Genomic DNA, 23,812 nt, shown 5'->3' with positions numbered 1-23,812 from the left:
TCCTGTTGTCCGTGATATTTTATCTGTCCGTCCAAAACATCCCCCACATGCCAAGGATACAAGAAAAAACATATTATAACAAAGTGATATGAAATGACAATTATTCTACGAAGCTATGCAACGATGCAATGTTAACATATAGTTAACGGCATGAGAGAAATTAGCTTTTTCGGGCTTTCAAGTGCGATGTGGCGAAGTTAAAAGGTCGTGGCTGGCATTTCGGAACCCTCGGTGTATTGAAAGCACAGTGAGTACACTAAGCCAGTTGAAATATGAAGTGTCACCGCAGATTTCACGTTAAGCTAATTTATTAGCTTACTAACAGACAACTCTTGCGTGACATGACTGATTCTGTGTGTTCGTTTCTGTCGTAGTTGTGTTATTGAGGATGTGGAGGGCAGGACGTGTCCTGACTTTGAGGCTGACAGCCAGAGGAGAAGCCAGACTCTGTTCCAGCAACCCACCGAAACCTTCCTCCTCTTCATCTCCGTCCACCTCCTCTCCACGGTCCCAAGCAGAGAAGCAGAGGCGGAAACGAGAGAGGGAAGAGGCCATACTGTCAAGTCAACGCAGTGTAAGTAGGAAAGAAGCAAAATATCTAAACGGTTCAAATAATAATATAGTGAGAATAAAACTCTGTGTGAGAGAGAGAGAGAGAGAGAGAGAGAGAGAGAGAGAGAGAGAGAGAGACACACACACACACACACACACACACACACACACAGACAGACAGACAGACAGACAGACAGACAGACAGTGAGAGACACAGAGAGAGAGACTGAAGGTGTGGAATCCCTCCTGCTGCCTTTTACTGTCAAACCTCAGTCCTCGGGTTTGTAGTCTCCAAGCCCAATTAGAGATCATCCTTTAAACTATGACATCATCAAGGTTACTTTCTCAAGGTATGGTCACATCAGCCTTCAGGGTTTCTATTGGCCCAGTCAAAGGGGAGTCTGACAGAGCCGGCTGGAGATCACACCGGATCACATGACAGGCATGCTTGAATTAGCCTGAAGTGAATGGGAGACTGCGCAAATATGAACTCCATCCAGAGACATGAGAGACATTGTACAACTGTTTCCACAGGCGGAGGAGTATTCTGTGAGATTGATGGTCCATCCGCTTTAAGAATAAACCCAAAATTTGAAAGACATGTTTAAGCCCAGCAATAGTGTCCTCAAAAATGTACAGGCTCTGTAGGGACAGCAGCACACAGCAGCAGCTTTAGTCCTCCGTCAGTGTGGAAACAGTGTCCTGCTGTGTGGGTCACCTCTGTCAGCCTCCCAGAGGGCCACTCACAATCACAGTAGCTTCATGCACGAAATGGAAAGAAATAAACCTGAAGCCTAAAAAGATGATTTGAGTTGCAGCTACGCGTGTGTGTGTGTGTGTGTGTGTGTGTGTGTGTGTGTGTGTGTGTGTGTGTGTGTGTGTGTGTGTGTGTGTGTGTGGGCCATTACTTGGCAGCTTTTGGGCAGTTAAAGGTGGTTTCATATGTTTGAGTCCAACTGCACAAACTATATGAGGGAGAATCATTATGTAAATCATTTAGCTGCTGACGTAGTCAAATTATTTGGAGGGAGTTTCAAAGGAAAGTTGTGAACTGACTACGATTACAAAATATTTGATGAGCAAATGTATCGTCTCTTTTTTACTTCATCTTCCTTTAAGATTAGGCTTTCTTTCTATTTGTTTCAAACGCAGTAAACACAGTGAAATCCAGGTTCTTCTTAAAACTTCTATCACTACAACACAGTCCAGGTGTATTCAAGTAAGTGGTTGATATGCAGTGAATGCTTTAGTTGTGTTTCCAGACTGCTGAAGATGAAGCGGTGAAATGGGGTGAGAAGCAGAAGATCGTGTACGCTGCTCAAACGCCTCCAGGGACAAAGAAAGGTGATTGACTCTTCCAGCAGCAGCTCGTCCACCTCTTGTGTCTCTCTGCACGCTTTAACCTGCGTTGCTCTCCGCAGACACCAGCTTGCTGTTCCCGTCATCGTACTGTCCTGAGTATGTGGAGTCCAGCTGGTATCAGTGGTGGGAGAAAGAGGGATTCTTTCGTCCAGAACAACATGTGAGGAACAAACGAAAGTCGCTTATTTATTTCTATTTGACTTCCCTTTAGTACGGCCTTTGATATATAATCTATGTAATCTAGAATAACACAGAACTATTGTGTTTCACTGACAGACTGAAATTGAACAGTTAAATGAAGTGGCATTGTGCACACTTACATTCTCTGCATATAACCGATCTAATGGATGCTCCACCCAGCAGTTATTGACATGCATTGTAGCAGGTGGTCAATCAAACACAGACACTGGCACACCCACTCTCACACCTGTCATGTCCATCAGGAGAGGTTGTCTCACGGTGTGGATCGGACCTTCGCTCTGTGTATCCCTCCACCAAACGTGACTGGTACTCTGCACCTGGGCCACGCTCTCACTGTAGCTGTGGAGGACGCTCTGGTTCGATGGTAACATCTGCAGCATGTTGTGTCAAGTGTCAGTTGTCGCCAGTTAAGAATTGATCCGTTTGTTTGATAACGTCAAATATCAATTTGTAATCCCATCAGGAGGAGGATGCAGGGCTACAGAGTCCTGTGGGTCCCTGGATGTGACCATGCAGGTATTGCAACACAGGTAGGACAACGTCTTGTCTTCTTTAGTCTGGGATTTAAAAATCGTTTTCTCAGTTCTTTCTTAAATGTCGCTTTGTCTTGATCCCCTGCTAACGTAATTCCAATGGACAAAATCCACAGTCCTCTTTTATTCAGTAACTTTGTGAGATCTACTAGAATGCAGGGTTTGTCCCCCATCACTTCCATTAGAACGTTTCCTCACATGGAGTTCCTCTTAATGACATGAAGTCATAAAGTCTTAATGCACTTTCACATCAAAGTTCTCTTCATTAAGCAGAAAGCATATCAGTGGTTTGGTGGTGAGGTGGTGAGTGATGTTGATTCTCTTCTGGCTTTGCATGGACAGGACTTTAAGAAGCCTCTCACTGCTGCTGCTGCTGCTGCTGCTGCGTCTCATGTAGTCCTTTGTGTCTGTGTTAGACGGTGGTGGAGAGGAGACTGCTGAGGGACGGAGGGAAGCGCAGACGGGACTTCACCAGGAAACAGTTTCTACGTGAGGTGTGGAAATGGAAGAACGAGTGAGTCTTCACGTTCGTCCCTCGTCATCCTGTGTTTGGGCCGCAGCATGTTCGCTTCACTCTGTGTGTGTGTGTGTGTGTGTGTGTGTGTGTGTGTGTGTGTGTGTGTGTGTGTGTGTGTGTGTGTGTGTGTGTGTGTGTGTGTGTGTGTGTGTGTGTGTGTGTGTGTGTGTGTCCCAGGACAGGAGACGAGATCTACCACCAGCTGAGGGGGCTCGGAGCTTCTCTGGACTGGAGCAGAGCGTGTTTCACCATGGATCCAGTAGGGTTCCACTCATATGTGTTGCTCTCTTTTTATAGCACCTGGAAAATGTGTAGCGTATGTTTGTAGAATCACCAATGATCCTGATGGAGTTTGGAATATGTTGCCCCCCGGGGGTTGTATAACGACGTGTGCGTTCCTGCAGTCTTACTAACTATAACGTGACCTCAGCTTAGGTTCACTCAGTGCAGCTCTCCATGTGTTTCCACATCACAACAGCTTCCTAGCACATGCCAGTATGTGAACGCGGGGGTTTAAGATGTGTCATAACCATGATAAGTTCTTTGATCTATCCTAAATAGATTATTACATCTATACCGTTGGCTTTAATGTGACGTGTTTGAATGTGATTCCAGGGTTTCAGCAGGGCTGTGACTGAGGCCTTTGTCAGGCTGAGTGACTCCGGTCTGATTTATCGCTCAGAGGCTCTGGTCAACTGGAGCTGTGCTCTGGAATCTGCCATCTCTGACATAGAGGTGAATACAGTGAAGACAGGTGCGACAGGTGGACAAAATAATGGCTACCACATATTTGAGATGTAAATAAGTAAGGCTCTTCCTCTTATGGGTACCAGCGGTATGCTCAGCTCTGAAAAACTAACTTCAAACATTAATGTCAATTTCTAAAGATAGTCTTATTAAATATAGGGTTTATTTTCACTTGTTTCAGACTGATCAACAGAGACAGATTTTAGTCTCTCCACAAATATATATATATATATATATATATATATATATATATATATATATATATAAATGAACTTGAGTTTCAGAACATAGAGGGGCAGATTCTGAACTGGTTCTGAACCTCATAATGTAGTGATCTTGATCACGAATGCTTATTTTTTCCAGCTCCACCTTAAAAAAACTGATCCTATTACTTAAAATACGGCTCCTAAAATTCTGATATTATAATCTTAAGCATATATTCAATGATTAATACATTAGGAGGCAGTCAACGTGTTGATGGTAAACACAAAGGAGATGACTTATAACACAAATCAACCGGTGGAGGGAGAGAGACGGATGGAGCAGGTGGAGAAGGAGATTTTACACTTGATGGTCAAGTTCAAATTCAAACCACAACATCTGACCACTGTTCTCTCTGTTACAGTGGTCATTGATAGAGGCCTAATTGCTCCATTTTAGTTTCTAATATTATGTTTCTTGTCCCACTACAATGTCGCTGTGGCTCTCCACCTGTGCTTTGTTTACACCTCCTTCTCAGAGGCGGAGACTTTTGCCAGACAGTGAACTCGGTAAATCCAGCGGAATACATAATCTGCCTCTGTCAACATGTCTCCTATTATTTACGTATGCAATGAGGAGAGAGGCTCACCTGGCGCACTGTATAAATGACACACAAGCTGTGACTCCAACCTGCTGCTCTGCTTGATAATTACACATCATGTGTCTTGAGTAAATCTAACCCAGAATAAGGAGATATCTTATTTGTCATGACGAACAGTGAGAATGGACCTTTGGTATGTGATGCCAGGTGATCATGGGGGGGGGGGGCAGTGGGTTTCCTGTACACAACTGAGCAAACTGGATCCACTGAGAGAGACCGACTGCCAGATGCAGTTGAAAGCTCTGGAAAAAGCTAGTAAGAGGACCTTGAGTCAAGATTTAGTTGGCTGTTTCCAAGCTCCAACCCATACTGTGTGTTGCCGCCTGGTAAACGAGGCTCATCTTTAAAACAAGGCTGGTTTCATAAAACAAATATGATATACACGCGTTGAGCAGCCCTTAGCGTTTCTCTTATTCTGTCCACCTGTTGTACGTTTTTTTCGAGGTGTAGGATCGTTATTCATTTTGTTCTGTGTTACTTCGCTGTAATGACAAAAATAAGTACAGTTGTAGAGAACGGTATATATGTACATCAGCCTGTGGATTTGCTGTCAGGTTGACTCCAAGGAGCTGTCTGGACAGACCATGCTGTCTGTTCCTGGTTATGAAGACACGGTGGAGTTTGGAACGATGCTTACCTTCGCCTACCCTTTAGAAGGCCACGGTGAGTGTTTGCGACTGTCTGGAAGTATGATGCATGTTGTGCTTGTTCTGTTTGATGTTGTGCCGTGTTATGATCGCCTCACTCTTTGCCCGTCTTTTAGATGGAGAGGTGGCTGTTTCCACCACCCGTCCTGAGACCATGCTGGGAGATGTGGCTGTAGCTGTTCACCCTGACGATCCTCGCTATCAGGCTGGTACCAGTTTTGATCCCGTCCGTCCGTCTCTATTTCAGGAATGCCTTCTAATTTGGAACATGTGTCCACTCGGGCTCAAGAATGAACTTATTACAATGTGATGGGCAAAAGGTCACCGTGACCTCACAAAACACGGTTTTGGCCATAACTCAAGAATTCACATGCTAATTATGACAATTTCACAAAAATGTCTAGTATGAAAAAGTGATGACATTTTGGACAGACATGGATGTAAACGGCTCCTTGTCCGGTTTGCAGTGGCATGCAACCGACGGTAATTCTAGTTGACGGTTTGAATTGGTGCGAGACACCAATGAATGAATGAGGAATAGTGAGGAGGCTCCAGACTAGAGCAGCAAAGAGAGCAAAGAGAACCCTGTCCTATCTAGAAACCATACTGTGCATGGGACCCTTTTTTTCCACAGCTCAAAGACAAAAATAGGAAAACGCATTTGGTGTCTCCCACGTGCCTTTAGATGAACTCCAAACATGTTTTCTTATTTCTGTCTTTAAGCAGTGTCTTATTCTGGCCCCTCTTCCATAAAGGTTTGGTCCTAGGGACAGATACTGTGGAGCCTTCAGCTCCTTCAGGGTTATCTTTGGTCTCTCTGATTAATGTCCTCCTTGTCCTGTCCTTGAGTATTGGTCCTCTGTTGGCAGGTTTGTTGTGGTGCCATATTCTATCCATTTTGTAACAATGGATTTAATGGTGCTCCGTCAGATCATGTGCCGGATCATGTGACCCTTAAATTGCACACAAGTGGACTTTATTTAATTCTTTATGTGAACTCTGAAGGTAATTGGTAGTACCAGATCGTATTTAGGGCTTTCATAGCAAAGGAGATGAATGCATAAGCACGCTCCACCTTTCACTTATTTCATTTGTAGAATTTCTTTTTCTGTTTTTGACTATTTTGTGTAGGTCCATTACATAAAATCCAAATAGAAATCAATTTTAATTCCAGGTTGTAAAGCAACAGAATTAGAGAAACACGAAGGGGGGGGTGAATATTTATGCATGGCACTGTACCTTCAGCCAGATGCCCAGTACTCATGACATCGGCTGCATCATCCCAATGTAACAATGTTCATCTATGTTCGTCTATGTTCATCTATGTTCGTCTATGTTCTCCCAACAATCAACCAAGTTCAGTGGTGAAAGAAGTACTTGGATCCTTTACTTGATTACAAGTACCAATACCATAATTTAAAAAAATACTCCATTACAAATAAAAGTATTGCATTCAAACTGTTGTAGCTCCTTGAGGTGGAGCTAGCGATAACTGAATAAAACACGACATTTGTGAACATATATCTCTTATGACATATAAGTAATATCTTTCCCTTTTGTCCACTTTGTTCCAGGCTGTTCATGGGAAGCAGTGCAGACACCCCTTCACCAACCGACTCCTGCCCATCATCACTGATCCAATGGTGGACATGGAGCTAGGAACTGGTGACGGCAACGCTCCTGTCTGAACCCCCCTGACCTGACCTGTTCACCTTTACCCTGGACACACAGAGTGAATGCTGTTGCTGTCATGTGACCTGAGCTGCTCGTGTTGATCACCTCCCTGTGTTTGTGTTCTGTAGGTGCAGTGAAGGTGACCCCTGCTCATGACCACGCTGACTTCCTGCTGTCACAGAGACACTCACTGCCACGTCTTACTGTGATTGGAGGAGATGGGACCATGACTCCGCCCTGTGGACAATGGCTCGAGGTGTGCGAACGCCACTGTTATTATCTGTACACTTTGTGTTTCTATGTGCTGTGTTGAAGGAAGACGATTATCTGGATGTGTTGCAATGGTCAAAACACGGGCCATGTAAAACACTGCTGGACGTCAGTGATAGAAAAATCCAGGTTGGATGTTTCTTTATCCTTTTCTGTCACTTTGTCTGTGTTAAGGGAGTGAAGCGGTTTGATGCCAGACAGCTCATTGTGGATGCTCTGGTTGAGAAGAGGCTGTTCAGAGGAAAGAAGAATCACGCCATGACGTTACCCGTCTGCAGGTCCTTATTCTACTTTGTGTGTGCATGTATGTGTGCATGTATGTCTCTGCTCATGTTAATGCAAGTCAAATCAAGACTGCAAAGGAGTCACGTTTCGTTCCATCCTCAGATTTAGCTCAGCACATAAGTCGGAAGAAGAAAAGAAAATAGACTTGAAAGAGACCTGTCAATCACAGTGTAGCCCCGCCCTAAAGCATACCCTGCTTTATGGTCTGTTTGACTCTAAATGGACCATAATCTACTAAATGAACATCACGCTGTGTTGAAGAAGTCTTTGAAACTAGAGATTGAGATCATAAACTCATGTTTAAAATGTTTACTGAGGTAATAAATCAAGAGAGAAGTAGAGTCAGTTTCTCATAGACTTCTACGCAACCAGACTTCAGAGTTACCCCCTGATTAGAGAGAATGCAAGTTTCAAACACTTCTGCATTGGCTTCACTTTTTAGACCTGGAGGTTGCCGCCTGGTTTAGGTCCTAAATCCCGCACATAAAGCCTGTGGAGTTTCCGACCTCTAGTAGAACTATGGAGCAATTTTTTTTTTATGAGTGGGTTACCATTTTCTTTGTATCATCCACATGCACTAGGCTGCACAGTATTCTACTGATCTGCAGGTGGCGGTAAAGAGCCAAAAAACAAAGCAATGCGCCAATAATGAGGTTAGAAAAAGACTACAAGCTGTAAAGAATGCAGGATTTAAAATACTTTAATCAGCTTTGTACATGCTTGAATGACATGTATTGTAATGTATGTTTGTGGTTTCTCTCCCCTATGTCTTTCTTCACTCCTCCCTCCTTGTCTCAGCCGCTCAGGAGACATCATTGAACCTCTTCTAAAGAAGCAGTGGTTCGTTCGCTGTGAAGAAATGGCTGAAAAAGCTATCCAGGTAAGTTGGTGGAAATGTTTATAGTTGCAGCACATGCTTTAAAGTAACCATGTTGCTCCATGGTGTAAATATAATGAAGAATAGAGCACTCAGGTGATGTCATCTCATCCTTGAACTCTTGGAACACATGTAAGAAATATTTCTTTCCCTGTCAGTCTGTGGAGGACGGACAGCTGGAGATCCTCCCTCACTACTACACTAAGACATGGAAGAACTGGCTGTCCAACATTAGGTAGGCTGTCCTGACCCTTGACTTGGACAGAACCATGTGTTTGAACAGTGGTGTGAGGGGGAACAATAGCAGTGTGTGTGTTGTTGTTACTGGTGTGATATGTGCGTGAAATGACACCACTGATGAATGAGCTCTTTTTTTTTTTTTTCAACAAATGGGTTGTCAACAATGTACCTCTGTTTGCCTTGCAGTGATTGGTGCATTTCCAGGCAGCTTTGGTGGGGTCATCAGATCCCTGCTTACCAAGTGGAGTTTCCTAATTCTACTGACGAGCAAGAGGTTGGGTTTGTAGTTATTCTTATGTTCTAAGAATAATACTGCTGTGAAATGTAGACTGGCCGGGTTTGTTCAAGCCCCATCATCAGATGCAACCCTGAATAGAAAATAAATGTATCTAGAAATGGTCATCAATGGCCATCAATGTCAGTCTGTCCCAGACTATGATGGAAGTTTCTGTGTGTGTGTTTGTGATAGGACCAGTGGGTTTGGGGACAGAGCGAGGACGAGGCCCGACAAAGAGCTGCTGTTAAATATGGAGTGAAGCCAGAAGACATCACTTTGACTCAGGGTGACTCACCTCTGTCTTATCTCCCCTACTCTACATTCACTGTCACATTTAGGCAAATGGAAGGGAAAGCTCATTTAACCGCAGATTTACACCAAGATGTTGTTTTACATTTGCTATTACTGCTACAGTGAGTGAGTGAGTGAGTGAGTGAGTGTGCACCTCTGTGTCTGTCCATGGCTAATCTCTCATTCTGCTGCAGCAAACTGCATAATATTTTGGGTGTTTAGTTATAGCTGCATGCTGAAGGACCACTCATGGTTGCAGTGACTCACACTTTCTCAAAACAACTTGTATTGCCTGTTTTGTACTGCCATTGACTGCCTGCTGACTCCTCACCTACTACTCTTAAACGCCCCCGGATGGAAGGGGCCGTGAGTGAATTCAGCTGAGGGCATCACCGCCTCCCCAGTGTTTTTTGGTAACTCCTGCCCTGCTTTCCTAACGCGGACCTCTTGCCGTTGCTCTCCTCGCCGGCTTTCTGCTCTGGTAGAAAACGGTCCACCTGTCCAGCACCCAGCCCCAACCTACAGCCAGATCTTCAGTTGCCAGTTGCCTTTCCCAGCCTCCAGACTCCTGGCCGGCCTCTGAGCGACTCTGCCAATGCTTCAAGCCTCAAGATCTCTGGCCCAAGCTTGAAGGCCACCCTCCAGAGTGCTCTTGCCAATGCTGGCGGCCTCCAGAGTAGCTCTGCCCGTCTAGTCTTCCATGTAAGGTCTCCTGCCCTGTGGCTCTCCATTGTCCAGACCTCCCTTCTCTTTGGTTCTTTCCACTGAGCCTGTTCCTGTTCCTGTTCCTGAATCCTGAACCTTGAACCTGAACCTGTACACTTGTCTGCCTGGACTATCTGCATTTGGGTTGACTCCCTGCTGCCTGGCATCACCCCGCCATGACAGATCTATAGATATCAGAATTTTTGTAATTCTCCAATATCAATACCAGAATCAATAATCGAACAGGCTACTTCTACTCCTGCTGCTGCTACTACAACTGTACAGAATATTAGGTAATAAGCAGTTTTTGAATCAATGGAGGCAAAACCAACCAGTTAAAAGCCTCCTACTATATATAATGTTGCCATTGTAGTGCTGCTCTGGTAGAACTGGCATTTATTTAAATACACGCATGCATGTCTTTATTGGTTACATCTTCATGCTTTCTGTGGCAGACCCTGATGTCCTGGATACGTGGTTCTCCTCAGGGCTGTTTCCCTTCGCAATGCTTGGCTGGCCTGAGCAGGTACTGCACCAACTCCAGCAGAACATAGTCCTCCATAAACAGCCCTGTCCCTTTGTATCATAACCACACCTTCACTTCCCACAGACCACTGACCTTCAGCGTTTCTACCCCAGTTCCATTCTGGAGACGGGCAGTGACCTCATCTTCTTTTGGGTGGCGAGGATGGTGATGCTGGGCACAGAGCTGACTGGACAGCTGCCCTTTAAACAGGTTCTTAGATAATGACAAACCTAAAACCAAACAGTATTGTTACAAACACTGTTAATTGATTACTGAGTCAGCCCATCCTGCTGTTTTCCTCTTTCCATTATGCCTTTCAGGTTCTCCTTCACTCTCTGGTGAGAGATAAACATGGCAGGAAGATGAGTAAATCTCTGGGAAATGTCATTGACCCATTAGATGTTACACATGGAGTCTCTCTGGAGGTAGGTAGCACCTGGTCTGGCCCATGAGGCAAATTACCGTTCACACTGAATGAAGGGGCAGCACTCTGATGCTTTTTAAAGGGAAAGTATTAGAATATGTCAGTCATGCAAATGTGTGTGAAGTGGACATTTTCTTTGATGTTATCGCAATCAATACACAGCACAACTTAAAGCTATCAAAGTTAGTTAAGGTGATATATGTAGTGTTTTTGAAAATACCACATTTCCAACGTACCCTCTTAAATCCCGTTTCCTTCCCATTTTTGAAAGAGGCAAAAAACTGTAGTAATTTCTTCCACCGTGCACAGAAAATGAAAGCTGTATCTAGACTAGTGTAAGAAAAAGACCATCCTCTCCATGATCTGTGCCTCTGAGTCTTCCCATTGTTGTAAATCAACTGGTGAGACTCCCTCATCCTACATTTCCCATTAAGATAGCGTCAGAGGAGACTTCCCCTGTCATGTAACCGTTGATTCAACACGTTATTCAAACTAAAAACTAAGGAGTTGTAAGGTGGAAGTGGGAGAGGATGAGGGTCGTTCAAAGTGACAAAGAGGAGGTAAAGATGTGGATAGACCCTACAGCTATGGACAACACTAACAGACCAGTGGTGAATGGTGAAGAGGCACGACTACGCTAGGAGGAGAGACCCCAATACTGACGAACATACAGAAAGTGTTAAAAGATGTGACTACGGAAATACAAGAGCTCAGAAGTGATCTGCCAGCGTCTGGAAGTAACTTCTGGACGTTAGGAAACAACTGAACGAGTTGAGGGCTGACATTAATCAGAAGATCGAGGGGACAACTGGAAAAAATGAAAAATCCATAAAATGTTAAAAGAAATGTCGGAACTCGTACATTTGTTTCTTATCATAAACGTTGGATTGTGTAATGCGTAAGGCCAGGTCCTGCAGAGCGATAATAAGGTCTGAATACTTAAATCAACAAATTATATGTTGTTATTTTCCCTCAAATTCCTTAGACTTTAGTCTGAGACATCTTTGCTCTGAGGCAGATTAAGAGTGAACAAATGCGTTTTCATCAAAATAATAATAATAATACAGAGCCAGCCACCATTGAACCACTAACAGTTTGTTACAAAGCCACACCTAGTGGTTGGAGTAAACCCCCAATACACCCCAGGCAGCAAGCGAGAGGTTAGAATTCTGATTTCAAACGCATCTAATTCAAATTAATATCGGAGATTAAGGATGAGGATGGTTGATTTATAAATGTCGAGGGTAAACTGGACTACAGAGAGGTGACTTTGTCCAATATACTGTATATGCCCCTCCAGGGAGCAATGAGGCGTTTTTCAAAAACCTTTGTTGGCCTCATTTGTGCTGGGGATCTAAATATAATCCGTAAATTAGATACAACTATTCAATAATTTATTCTTTTTTTTACCCTTGCCTCTGAGAAACAGATTAAAAGAGTGTAACATCGGTACAAAGGACTTTTCGGATCATTCTGGTCTGTACTTAAAGATACACATGATAGTAAACACCATTCATGAAATAAGAGACCCTAAATCTCACAAACTAATATGTAAACTAGATGGCATTCAAAAAGCGTTTGAAACACACTACAGGTCTTTGTACATTCGGCTGGATGAAGCAAAGGTGCGTACAAAAGAACACTTTCTAAACCAGCTCCACCTCCCTTCCATTGCAAAAGTACAAAACAATGAATTCACAAGGAGATATCTGTTGACGCAGCCTCTCTAATCTGAAAGCAGGCAAATGGACCAGGTGCCGATGGGTTCCCGGCTAAATGGTACAGACAATGAGAGAGCAAGCGACAGCGTTACTCAATGAGCGTTCCAACCTCATTCTAAATGAGTGAGTTCTGCCCCCATCTTGGAGGAAAGAGATTATATCTATAATCCCTGAAGAAGGCAAAGATGGAAAGAAATGCAGTGGATACAACCCAACCCGTGTTTTGAATCAAGACATCATTAATAGATGGGGATCAAGCCAGTTTTATACAGAATAGACTGACTCAGGATAACATTAACAAGGGTCCCCAGATTAAAGAACAGATGAACCCTGAAAGCATCACCACCAATCTGTGTGACTTCTAGGGGTTCAGGTGCCTTTATCAAGTTATAGAGAAATTTGGCTTCTGCAAGAATTTCATACATACATACATGCATACATGCATACATACATGCATACATGCATGCATACGTAGATACATACATGCAACTGTGGCTCAGTGGAGATCAGGGTCGTCCTTCAATCAGAGGATCGGCGGTTTGATCCCCGACTCCGCTGGACGCATGTCGACGTGTCTTTGAGTGAGACACTTAACCCAAAATTGCTCCCGTAGCTGTGCTGTGTGTGCCATCAGTGTGTGAACGTGACATGTAGTGTGAAAAGCGCTTTTGAGCGGTCGAAAAAGACTAGAGAAGCGCTGCACAAGTACACTCCAAAATATGGTTTAGATGACCAGATGTTTATAGATACTTGCAAATTCGGAGTGACTGAGCAAGGAAGAACCTCCTGATGTCACACAGATGTTTATTAAAGCATACAACTCAGAACCTACCAGATGCATCATTAGGGTCAAAGTATATTACTGATGAAGAGCAACTCGCATAAATCAAAAGTGGACTTTGAAATCTCTCTGGAGCAGTGGTCTCTCAGCAGATCTAATCAGAGATAGCTGGAAGAGCTATGTGAGGGTTTTTTTCATAGCCCCACGAATTAAATCATAACAAAATGGACTTCAGAATCACTTCCTTTTTGGACTGATGTTCAACCCGCCACAAGGAGTATATAAGGGTTTGATATTGAGATCACTTGTCTCTCTCGACATATCTAAGGATCTGGGTATCGGAGATGAATAGAAACATTTACTAAAGATGGTAATGATAGCAAACAAAAAGGCTTCTTAGTGAGCCTCCCACCCTGAATCAATAGGTAGATATTGTAAACAGCATATACAATAAGAACATACTGTATGATATACAGTTAAGGATTACATAAAGTAAGGGAGTGGAGCACTGGAATAATAGGGATACAAAACCTGATTAACGAGGAGTTAATGAAGGGTGCTTCATAAAGTTGTCATGGATATTTCCAGAGAGAAGGGATGTGTGTGTGTGACCGGTGTCAGACATCTCCAGCTGACCATTTCCATGTGTTCTGAGACTTTTGGTCCAATATATTTCTCAGGACCCGGAATCCCCTTCTGGACTTCATTCACAGCCTCACTATCACTCCTAAGACTGACGGTGTTGGCTGAGTAAAGCCTGTTGGAGAGAATGAAAGAAATATTTCTTTCCTTCTTCCTTTCTTTATCTATTCACGTGCACATTTATTTGTTTGTTTGTTTATATTTGTAGTCGTATTGATTTATATGTCTCATGTCATTTTTTTTGGTTTTGATCTTGACCAACTGGGGATGTGTTGGGATGCTTACTACAGACTTTTACGCTACAGGCCAAAATAAATCCATTCATGACTTCCATACCGAGTAGGAGCTCATTAAAAGGGAAGGCATCGTATATTATCTGAGATGTGAGGGAATAAAAGCGTTTTTCGGTCGTGACGTGACGCGACAGTACAGCTGATGCACTGTCAGTAGGAAAGTGCCCACTGTGACAGCCAGCCTGTTGTGATTCCCTGTTGTTGCTTGTTTCCTCCAGAGGCTTCAAGAGAAAGTGAAGGAGGGAAACCTTGACCCCAGGGAGAGACTGGTTGCCATGGAAGCTCAGGTCAGCTCCCCTCTCTATCTGTTTCTTTCTGGCTGACAGCACACTCATTACTTCCTCTCTTATCTGTCACTTCCATCTGCTTCCCCACAGAGGAAAGACTTCCCCAAAGGGATCCCTCAGTGTGGGACTGATGCTCTGAGATTTGCCCTCTGCTCCCACAAGATGCAGGGTGAGTGACTCTCATCTCTCTCTCTCTGTAGAGGACGACCATTTGTCTGAGTGAATGAATGTGTGGAGCTGTGTGATGTCAAACAGCGTTGCAGGAAAAGAAGACCTAGACGGAGAGACCGATGAGACGTGAGCGTGTCTCTGTGGTTAGTCCACTTTCCTATACTGGTGCCTGGAAGGGTTTTGTCCCAGGGGATGATGAATGTGTTCAGAACATTTGACGTCATTGTAAACTAGGGCTGGATATGAAACCAATTGAAATCCATCTATCTGAACCACAGAGTATTGGAGCTCCATCGCATGTTGTTTAAGGCTCAAGTGAGACAATGGAATAGGATCCTGGAAGTCCAGTTGGAGTAACAGATTCATACATGTAAAAGCTTATCACATTCCAGAACACTTCACTCCAGCGTTCCATTTATATTTGCAGGATTGCAGGACTTTAGTGGTGACGATGGCGAGGTAAACAGTAGGAATAAGAATGAGCTTGTACGGCCTCTCATATTTAAACATTTAAACTTTGGCTTCTTTTTGTTATATTTATATTTCTCCAAGTTGCATTCGTCCATAAACTCACATTCCTGCGATGGACCGACTTACTGGACGAACACACAGATCAACCAATGAACTGACCTCGGCCCTGCCACTAGTGAACTAAAGCTGTCCACCTTAAGTCTCTTTGTTTTCACACTGTGTGGGACTCTTCTTTTCTTCAGGAGAAGACATCAGTCTGTCCATCTCTCAGGTCCTGAGCTGCAGACACTTCTGTAATAAAATGTGGCAGACGCTTCGATTCACACTGGGAGTGCTGGGCGACAACACGACACCAGTGGGAACACTGGAGGAGGTACAGCAAAGACACCGCCAGTTGCTCTACTTTTTTTATATTTTCATATTCATCTGCTTAGTTGTGCTGTTGGTGTTCAAGGGCTAAGCTTGTCTTTACATGACTGAGATATTAGAACAATAACTTTTCAGAGATGTGTATAATTTGCCAGCCTGTACAAGTGGTTGTTTGTGTGCCACTGAGGTTTGCGTCGCCACACAACACGTCGCTTTGTTGCGCGAAACAGAAAGACGAAGCTGTTCACGTTGCACACATCAGCAGCTTTTAGTGTCTAAAATGGCAGCAGAAATAGAGCTTAGCTTGTTGAGTAAGAAATGACGCTTTAAGTGCTCTGTGTTTGGAGTAACTGAACCAGTGGAGCAGCACTAGCATGGGGTCACAGTGTAGAACTCTCCACCTTCAAACCCTGTCTTATAGCGCACCTCTTTAAACCGGCGTATTTAGTCTCAATCTGTCTCCAGTGACCACAACCACATTGAGTCTTGCATTGCTGAATATTTTATGTCTAGTTATTGTATTATAATGTCCTTGAGTGCTTTGAAAGGTGCCTATAAATACAATGCAGTATTATTAAAGAAGAACCCGTGTGTCAAACAGACACAGAATGTTGACTACTATGTGAAAAGGATGTCCAAATTCCAATGTGTATGTGAGTGAAGCCCAGCTTCATGCCTCTTTGTACAGAAGGTGCATTGACGTCATATCGATGTTTCAGACGAGTGCTCTGAGCAGCTTGGACCGCTGGATCTGCTCCAGACTCTACAGCACTGTCGTGGAGTGTGAGCAGGCCTTTGAAGCCTACGAGCTGCACGCCGTCACGTCGGCCTTGTACTCCTTCTGGGTCCACAGCCTGTGTGACGTCTACATGGTGAGGAGCACAACTTTCCCATTGCATTATGGGTACACTTTGAGGATTAGAAATGAGAAGACGTTGGCGGTAATCTTCTCACTGCTCGGTCTAAAGAGGAAGGATGATGTGTTCACCTGATTTCTCCATGGCGACAGGAGGCTCAGTCAAAGACTGATGGAAGCACATTAACCAAAATGAACCCAGAGATTTTGAGTGGAGCTAATGGGCAGTATGTAACCAGAGTTTGTCATTTCTGTGTGTGTGTGTGTGCTGTAGGAGTATGTGAAGCCTGTGCTGCTCCAGCAGGAGGAGGGGGCAGTGGTCCACACAGAGCACAGTGTCAGGGCGAGGCAGGTGGCCACCAGTATCCTGTATCACTGTGTGTCTACGTCTCTGGCCCTGCTCTCCCCCTTCATGCCCTTCATCACTGAGGAGCTGTGGCAGAGACTCCTGCCATTCAGACCTGGAGCTGCTGCCCAGAGCACTCTGTGTTTACAGCCGTACCCCTGCTCCTCTCAGCTGGTAGGACCGCAGCCATCACCCCTCTCCTTCCCCACAGTTAGGTCACGATAACGTTTCTAAAGGACTCACTCCTCACAAGCCAGAACAGGAATACCTCGAGTGGAATCCAGCCACGCTGATGCTATTGGTTTTCAAATATTTGCTGCCACTGGAGGTGGATGGAATTCCATTAGTTTTGCTTTAAAAAAACGACATAACAATGTATATCAGTGTGATTTCCCAGACACAGTGTCCCTGTTCCTCTGGATCACCAAGTGTTAGCTTCAGCACCACACTTAATGTAAAGTATTTATTACTTTTAGTCACATTGCACTCTGTCCTAAAGTCCTAAACCCAGACATGAGTCAGCATATTTACACTTCCTGTTCCCTTGTCTCAGAGTTTGTGTTTATTGAATGTGTTTTTGGTTAGATATCTGAAACAAGGATGAAGATGTAGAGATTTGAAAGTTTAGTTCTACGATCTAAAAAAAATAGGTCCGTAAACGCCCCTCTGGTGAATTTAGAAGCTTTTATGTGTCTTAAAAAAGAGTGTGAATGAGAGGACTAAGCGTCCTCACTAGAACACTAGTCCTCCTTCAGCTTAGTGGTGGAGACGTGAAGTCATGTGACCGTGGTGGAGTTCCTTCATAGCCTAACGTTAGCTTTTTACTTCTGCTGATTGTATTCACGCTTCAAAAAAAAAAAAGAAGAAAAATACAAGTGGTGTTCATTAGGGAAGTATCATAAACGTTTGTTTGCCACAGAGATTATTTCCTGCAATAATTCAGAATCCCATTGGCTGTTTGTGGAGGGAACCAGTGTGATGTTGACGCCGTCCCTCTGGAGACTTTCCTCTGCCTTCGTAACACTCTGTGGTTCTTGCTCACTGATCATTATAGAAGCTACTGTGTTCTCTGCAATCATTCAGAAGCTGTATTCACTACAATGCTGTTCTCTGTCTGTGTTTTAGTCGAGCAATGCAATAATATTCCTCAACATTAGCAGGAAGATTTAGATGGCGGACGGCTGACATTAATCCTATTGATAAAAAGCCTACGAACAAAGACAGTAGTCATGTACCGTTAACTTAACAATACTGCCACAGCACCAGTGTTTTTGGATCTCACTTCCCAGAGATCCCGGGAACACAGACACCCACTTCATATTACTGCAAATACAAGAGCGTTCGTCTGTGGGCTGTAGGTCAAATCAACATTGTGTCACCTCATGGGTATGAGATTGATAGAGGTGGCTGTGGTTTAGAGGGAGAGCGGGTCTTTCAATCAGAAGATTGGATGTTTGATTCCCGGCTCCTGCGGTCCATGTCGATGTCTCCTCGGGGAAGACACTGAACCCACGAATGCCTTGGTGTAGTTTGGGCCTTGGTTCTTCCTGATGGGCAGGACACGGTAGGCCCTGCTATCAGTGTATAAATGGGTGTAAACAAATACAACTCCATTTACCACAGTGACTGGACTGACATGTATGTAAATGAAAATCTTTGAGATTATTACTTTAACATTAGTTTACCTTTATCTGCATCTTCTAGAGTGTGTTACTATTTCTTGTCACATTTTCAAATACAATAAACTACATTCACTTAAGAGCTTAGGTGTTTGTAGTATTGGACATTTGGATTGTACAACATCTACCTGGGTTAGAGACGATATTCTGGTCCGCTCTATTGGCAAAAAACAGTTAGGTCAAGTTTCATCTGATTGTGTTTAACTTTCCATGTGTTTTAGCTGATGCGTTCTGTTTGTAACGTCTCCATCCTGCCAGGCTCACTGGCATTTCCCTGAAGAGGAAAGGGATTTCCTACTGGTGCAGGAAGTGATCCGAGTGGCCCGCTCACTACGAGCCCAGTGTGGCATGACCAAAGAAAAACCAGCCAGTAAGTTATTGAGCGGTTCAAAAGTAGCGCTTCAATGTTCCGTGCTCAAAGACTGAATATGAATCCAGTTATGCTTTCATACAAAGAATACACTGATGCGCCTTATTAATAAATGGATTGCTTAACATGAGCTGGAGTGGTTTATCTCCGTGTCGTGTGTTTCAGTGTGGGCAGTGTGTTCACCCAGCCAGGCCGAGGTCCTCCTTCACTTTGGGTCAGCTGTTTGGACTTTAAGCCGGATCTCCAGCCTCCAGATCTGCTCTCACAGAGCGGAGCACTCCACCCCTCCACCTCCAGGGAGCCTCATCGGCGTGGTGGACCACACATGTCAGCTGCACCTTCACATTCAGGTATGCTATCAACGTCCTCCTGCTTCAGCTCTTTAGGCCCCAACTGCTTGATGAGTGGATGACAAAAAAAAGGAATCACCTACAATTTTGATAATCAATGAATCTTTTCATGTATTTACAATCAACAGTTTCTGGCTCAATTGTGAGGATTCACTGCTTTTCTTTATATTATGTCTTTCTTTCTTTTTTCGAAATATAAATGTCATTTTTTCAGATAATAATAATAATAAGACATTATTTATGAAGCGCTTTTCAGAGTCCTCAAAGACACTTTACATTAAAATCATCATATATACAAGCTATACACTAAAAACACAAGAACACACAATATTGGTCACACATTAATACAACAAAGACAACACCGTCACTGACAAACAATGACCAGGCAGGACAGGGCACTAAAGCCCCTGTCTCACACACACACACACACACACACACACTAAGATAAAAACCATCAAGATCCTTGTGTTCTCATGGTTACCTCGCACTGCCTGCATTAAAATTGGGATCAGAAAAAACTTCAAATAACATCTTTTCAGGGTGCTACATTATACACCAACATAGGTCCATAGCATCGTCACCATGGCCTTTATTCAAAGCTGACCTGTCATTAAAATACAGGATAATGAAATATCTTTGGGTGAATGACTGACTAAACAAGTTATTGGAAGACACTGACTCTCAGAAATGATGGAGGACATGTTTCACTATTATCTAACGTTTTATAGAACAAACAATGAATCCAGGAAATAATTGATAATTATTCTACAAAGCAAAAATATGATAGTTACAGCTCTAATCATGTCTCTGTCTTTTGGTCTGAACCAAGATTAGCCATCTGCCTCTTTCATTATACACGTTTCTTCCCTTTTAATCCTTCTCTCTGCTGTAAAGCAGACAGCATTGTGCTGTAGCCGCCGTGCATCGATCCTTGTAGTGAGTGTGATTAAAACCCTGTTCTTTTCTTCAACACAACACACTGGATGGGTGTGTGGCTGTTTTAGCGCGCGGCACACGCTGTTGGCTACAATGCCTCATCAAAGGAATCACTCACACTGTGCACACAATCCGTTTGCATTACAAGCATACGGTCAAGCAGTGTCCTGTCCTCAAGCGTCTCCTCTGTCCTCCTCTCAGCACTCACTCGTCTGGAAAACATGAGAATGTTGTTGAAGCATGCTCAGCCTTCAACACAATCTCCCCCATGAAACTGGACCACTTGGCTCTCTGGGCCTGAGTTCCTCACTCTGCAGCTGGTCATTAGTCTTCCTCACATTTCATAACCCTGTTATGAATCCCCCCTGTAACTTTGTAGCCTTGAATAAAGACAACATAAATGAAAAACCTCTCTTCAATCTTGCATCTGTTTGCAAGCTAAAGCTGATCAAATTGAAAATGTATTTGTGTCCGGATGATGTATGACACTGATTAAATGTAAGTTCAAAATCAAATGCATTACTGATCAAAATGAAGATGAAAAATTGGTCTAACGTACTTTATGATTTGCTTTCTCAGAGTGGAATGAACATTGATAAGCGGACGCTGCAGCTCAGCCAGCGCAGAGACAAGCTCGTTCCAAAGCTGGAGAAAATCCTCTGCAGAGTCCGGTCTCCAGACTACCTGACCAAGGTTCCTGCTCATGTCAGGCAGCAGATGGACACCAAGGTGAGCACTGAGCAGTGAGGAGGCTGCTGCGGGTTTAGTGTCATGTGTTGTCGATGGCCTGTGGAAGAGCTCATATTTTGTATTCGATCGTATGCCTCCGCACTGGCAAGGGGCGTGGCTGGCAAAATACTTTATTTCCCCACACTTAAATGTTAATTACTATCAGATGGATTGCCATGATATTTTCCACAGACATGTTCCCAGTATGGTGAATGTTAATGACTTCAGTTATCCCCTAACTTTTCCTCTGGTGCCACTGCTTATTAAGTGACGTATTAATCTGATCTTGTATACGTTCATGGTTCCCAGAGGATGGCTGCTAATGACGTTGGTGATCCCCCCCAGACTTTTTGACATGAGTTGTTTTGAGGGAAATGTCTCAACCACTATTGGATGTATTGCCATGAAGGTTGCGACAGACACTCATTTTCCCCTCAGGCTGAATAGTAAATGCTCTAGTATTTGTATAACGCCTTTCTATTCTTCTGACCGCTCAAAGCGCTTCACACCCATTCATACACTGATTACAGGGGCAAGGTGCCACCAGCCCATCAGAACTAAACTAATTCACATTCACACCACTTTCAGGAGCACACCAACCTGCTAGTGTGGCTGTGGAGCAAAAGTGCCTTGCTCAAGGGACACATTGACATGAGACTAGCAGGAGCCGGGGATGAAACCGCCGACCCTCTGATTGAAAGGGTCATGGTCACCCCTATTTAAAAACATTACACATGTCAATACCACTACATGTTGACCTTCATGGACAATGTTGATTCCCTATGTTTTTTTTGGGTCAGTCATAAGTGTCTGTCAGTTTGATACAGAGTACTCTTGTGTTTAATATCTCTGTCTGGGTTTGACATTTGACATTTAATAAACAAAAACAAGCTGGCCAGGAGAGATAGTCAACCACAATCACAAGGGCTGTGGCTAAGTGGAGAGCAGGGTCGTCATTCAATCAAAAGGATCGGCGGTTCGATTCCCGGGTCCGCCGGTCGCATGTCGATGTGTCCTTGAGCAAGACACTCAACCCCAAAATTGCTCCCGTAGCTGTGCTTTGTGTGAATGAGTTAGTCTGATAGGCAGGTGGCACCTAGCTTCTGTCATCAGGGTGTGAATGGGTGAATGATGACATGTAGTGTGAAAGAGCTTTGAGTGGTCGGAAAGACTAGAAAAAAAGAAATACAAGTACAGTTGATTAACATTTACCCTTTATTGGTACAGCTGTACCATTACAGTACAGCTGTAGACAGTAAAGTCCACCGGGACCACGAGACACCCCCACCCTCAGAGTCTGCTACAGACGAAGACGTCTACACGGATCTTTTGCTCCTCATGCAATAAATTCAACAAACCCCAGAGCTCCAGAGAGGATGAACACACAGAGGTGTTTTGAAACAATAACCTCAGAATTAAACATAGTACAAATTTAAATCAACAAATACATTTTGTGATAACCTACTTATTACTGTAAAAAGTTATTTTCCCGCTGTTAAGTTATATTTGGACTTTAATAGTGTATATTTTGTATTTTTGGGGGGGGGGGGGACTTCCATCACAGCGATTTTTATTTCAAAATGTCCTTTTCCAAAAGTCCATAAAATGAATTCCAATAAATGTCCGACTATGAAAATAAGAATGATGAAACAGCATTTGACCATAACTTAAATAACTTTTATATTCTTGAATTTTCTTTTTAATCTTTTCTTAAATTATTTTACCATGTGTTGATTCATTCATTTCTTTGTGCAGACATCAGCCCTGCAGCAGGAGCTGAAGACCATTGAGGACCAGCTGACGGTCCTGAAACAGACTCAAACAACAGAGTGACTGCAGCCCAGGAGCATCCACTCACTGTGGACATGATGAATTATTTAAAATGTTGTCTGAGCATGGAGAGCTCTACACTGCTTGAATGAAGGCGACGTTGCATCATATCATGTACCAGAGTCGACCTGTGATACTGGTACATGTATCACTACTGTACTGCGTGATTATCAATGGAGCTGTGGCAGGCTGGAGGCTGTTGACCCTTCATGTTGATCATTGTTTTTAAAATGAATGTATCTTTGATAAACTTGACCAAAATGTGTTTCCTTGTTGGGCGTGTTAGAATGTTGATACCTTGAGGATTCAGGTTCCAGCATGTCAGGTTTAATGTGCTGTAGATACAAGCTGAGGTGTCTAGAACACATCACATCAGTCTGTTTAAAACATGGCACCGAATCCATCGATGTTGGTGATCTAAGAACAAAGAGGAGTCATTTGTCAACTGAATAGATAGAGGGCCAAATGTATTGATCCCAAAGGGAAATTGCTGCAGTGTCATAGCTGCAAAACTTAGTTACATCAGTCACAAAACTAATGTGATCAGTAAAAGAAACCAAAATACAATGATGTTAACATGCCTGAGCAGCCATGGAGGCAAATGAGCAGATCAGGAGTCTAGAAGAGGTTTCAGATGAACGTTTTTATGTTCTAACACCACAGTGTTAGAAGTGTGTATATATATATAAATATATAAATATATATACATATATATATAAATATATATATATATATATATATAAATATATAAATATATATATATTATATATATATCTATTATATATATGGGCTAATTAGACATAATATATGTGAGAAAGTGTGTGTGTATATATGTATGTATATATGTATGTATATACACACACACTTTCTCACTCTAATTAGCCCAGACATATCATCTACAGGTAAGTGTGTGTATATATGTGTGTATATATATATATATATATATACACACACACACACACACACACACACACACACACTTTCTTACTCT

General features: G+C 43.3%; 1 protein-coding gene across 1 annotated transcript; it reads left to right on the top strand.

The window, feature by feature from the left end:
* Positions 1-3: 3 nt before the first annotated feature.
* Positions 4-23,086, top strand: vars2 (valyl-tRNA synthetase 2, mitochondrial). The gene is made up of 30 exons (XM_068710797.1): positions 4-247; positions 375-574; positions 1,815-1,896; positions 1,974-2,074; positions 2,358-2,479; positions 2,579-2,645; positions 3,065-3,162; positions 3,343-3,424; positions 3,781-3,900; positions 5,329-5,437; positions 5,538-5,626; positions 6,996-7,086; positions 7,224-7,351; positions 7,540-7,643; positions 8,449-8,530; positions 8,686-8,762; positions 8,954-9,041; positions 9,237-9,330; positions 10,496-10,566; positions 10,651-10,776; positions 10,887-10,991; positions 14,646-14,714; positions 14,805-14,883; positions 15,599-15,729; positions 16,445-16,597; positions 16,856-17,101; positions 18,865-18,976; positions 19,142-19,326; positions 20,842-20,991; positions 22,747-23,086. Exons 2-30 carry the CDS (start codon positions 389-391, stop codon positions 22,822-22,824), a joined length of 3,225 nt encoding a protein of 1,074 aa, XP_068566898.1. The 5' UTR covers positions 4-247; positions 375-388; the 3' UTR covers positions 22,825-23,086.
* Positions 23,087-23,812: the final 726 nt, after the last annotated feature.

This window comes from Cebidichthys violaceus, unplaced genomic scaffold (assembly GCF_023349555.1).
Source record: "Cebidichthys violaceus isolate CVI_PGR_0920_01 unplaced genomic scaffold, fCebVio1.0.p SCAF_16, whole genome shotgun sequence".
NCBI classification, from domain to species: domain Eukaryota; kingdom Metazoa; phylum Chordata; class Actinopteri; order Perciformes; family Stichaeidae; genus Cebidichthys; species Cebidichthys violaceus.
Note: the sequence above shows the minus strand (reverse complement) of the source record. Positions and strands in the feature narration are given on the sequence as shown.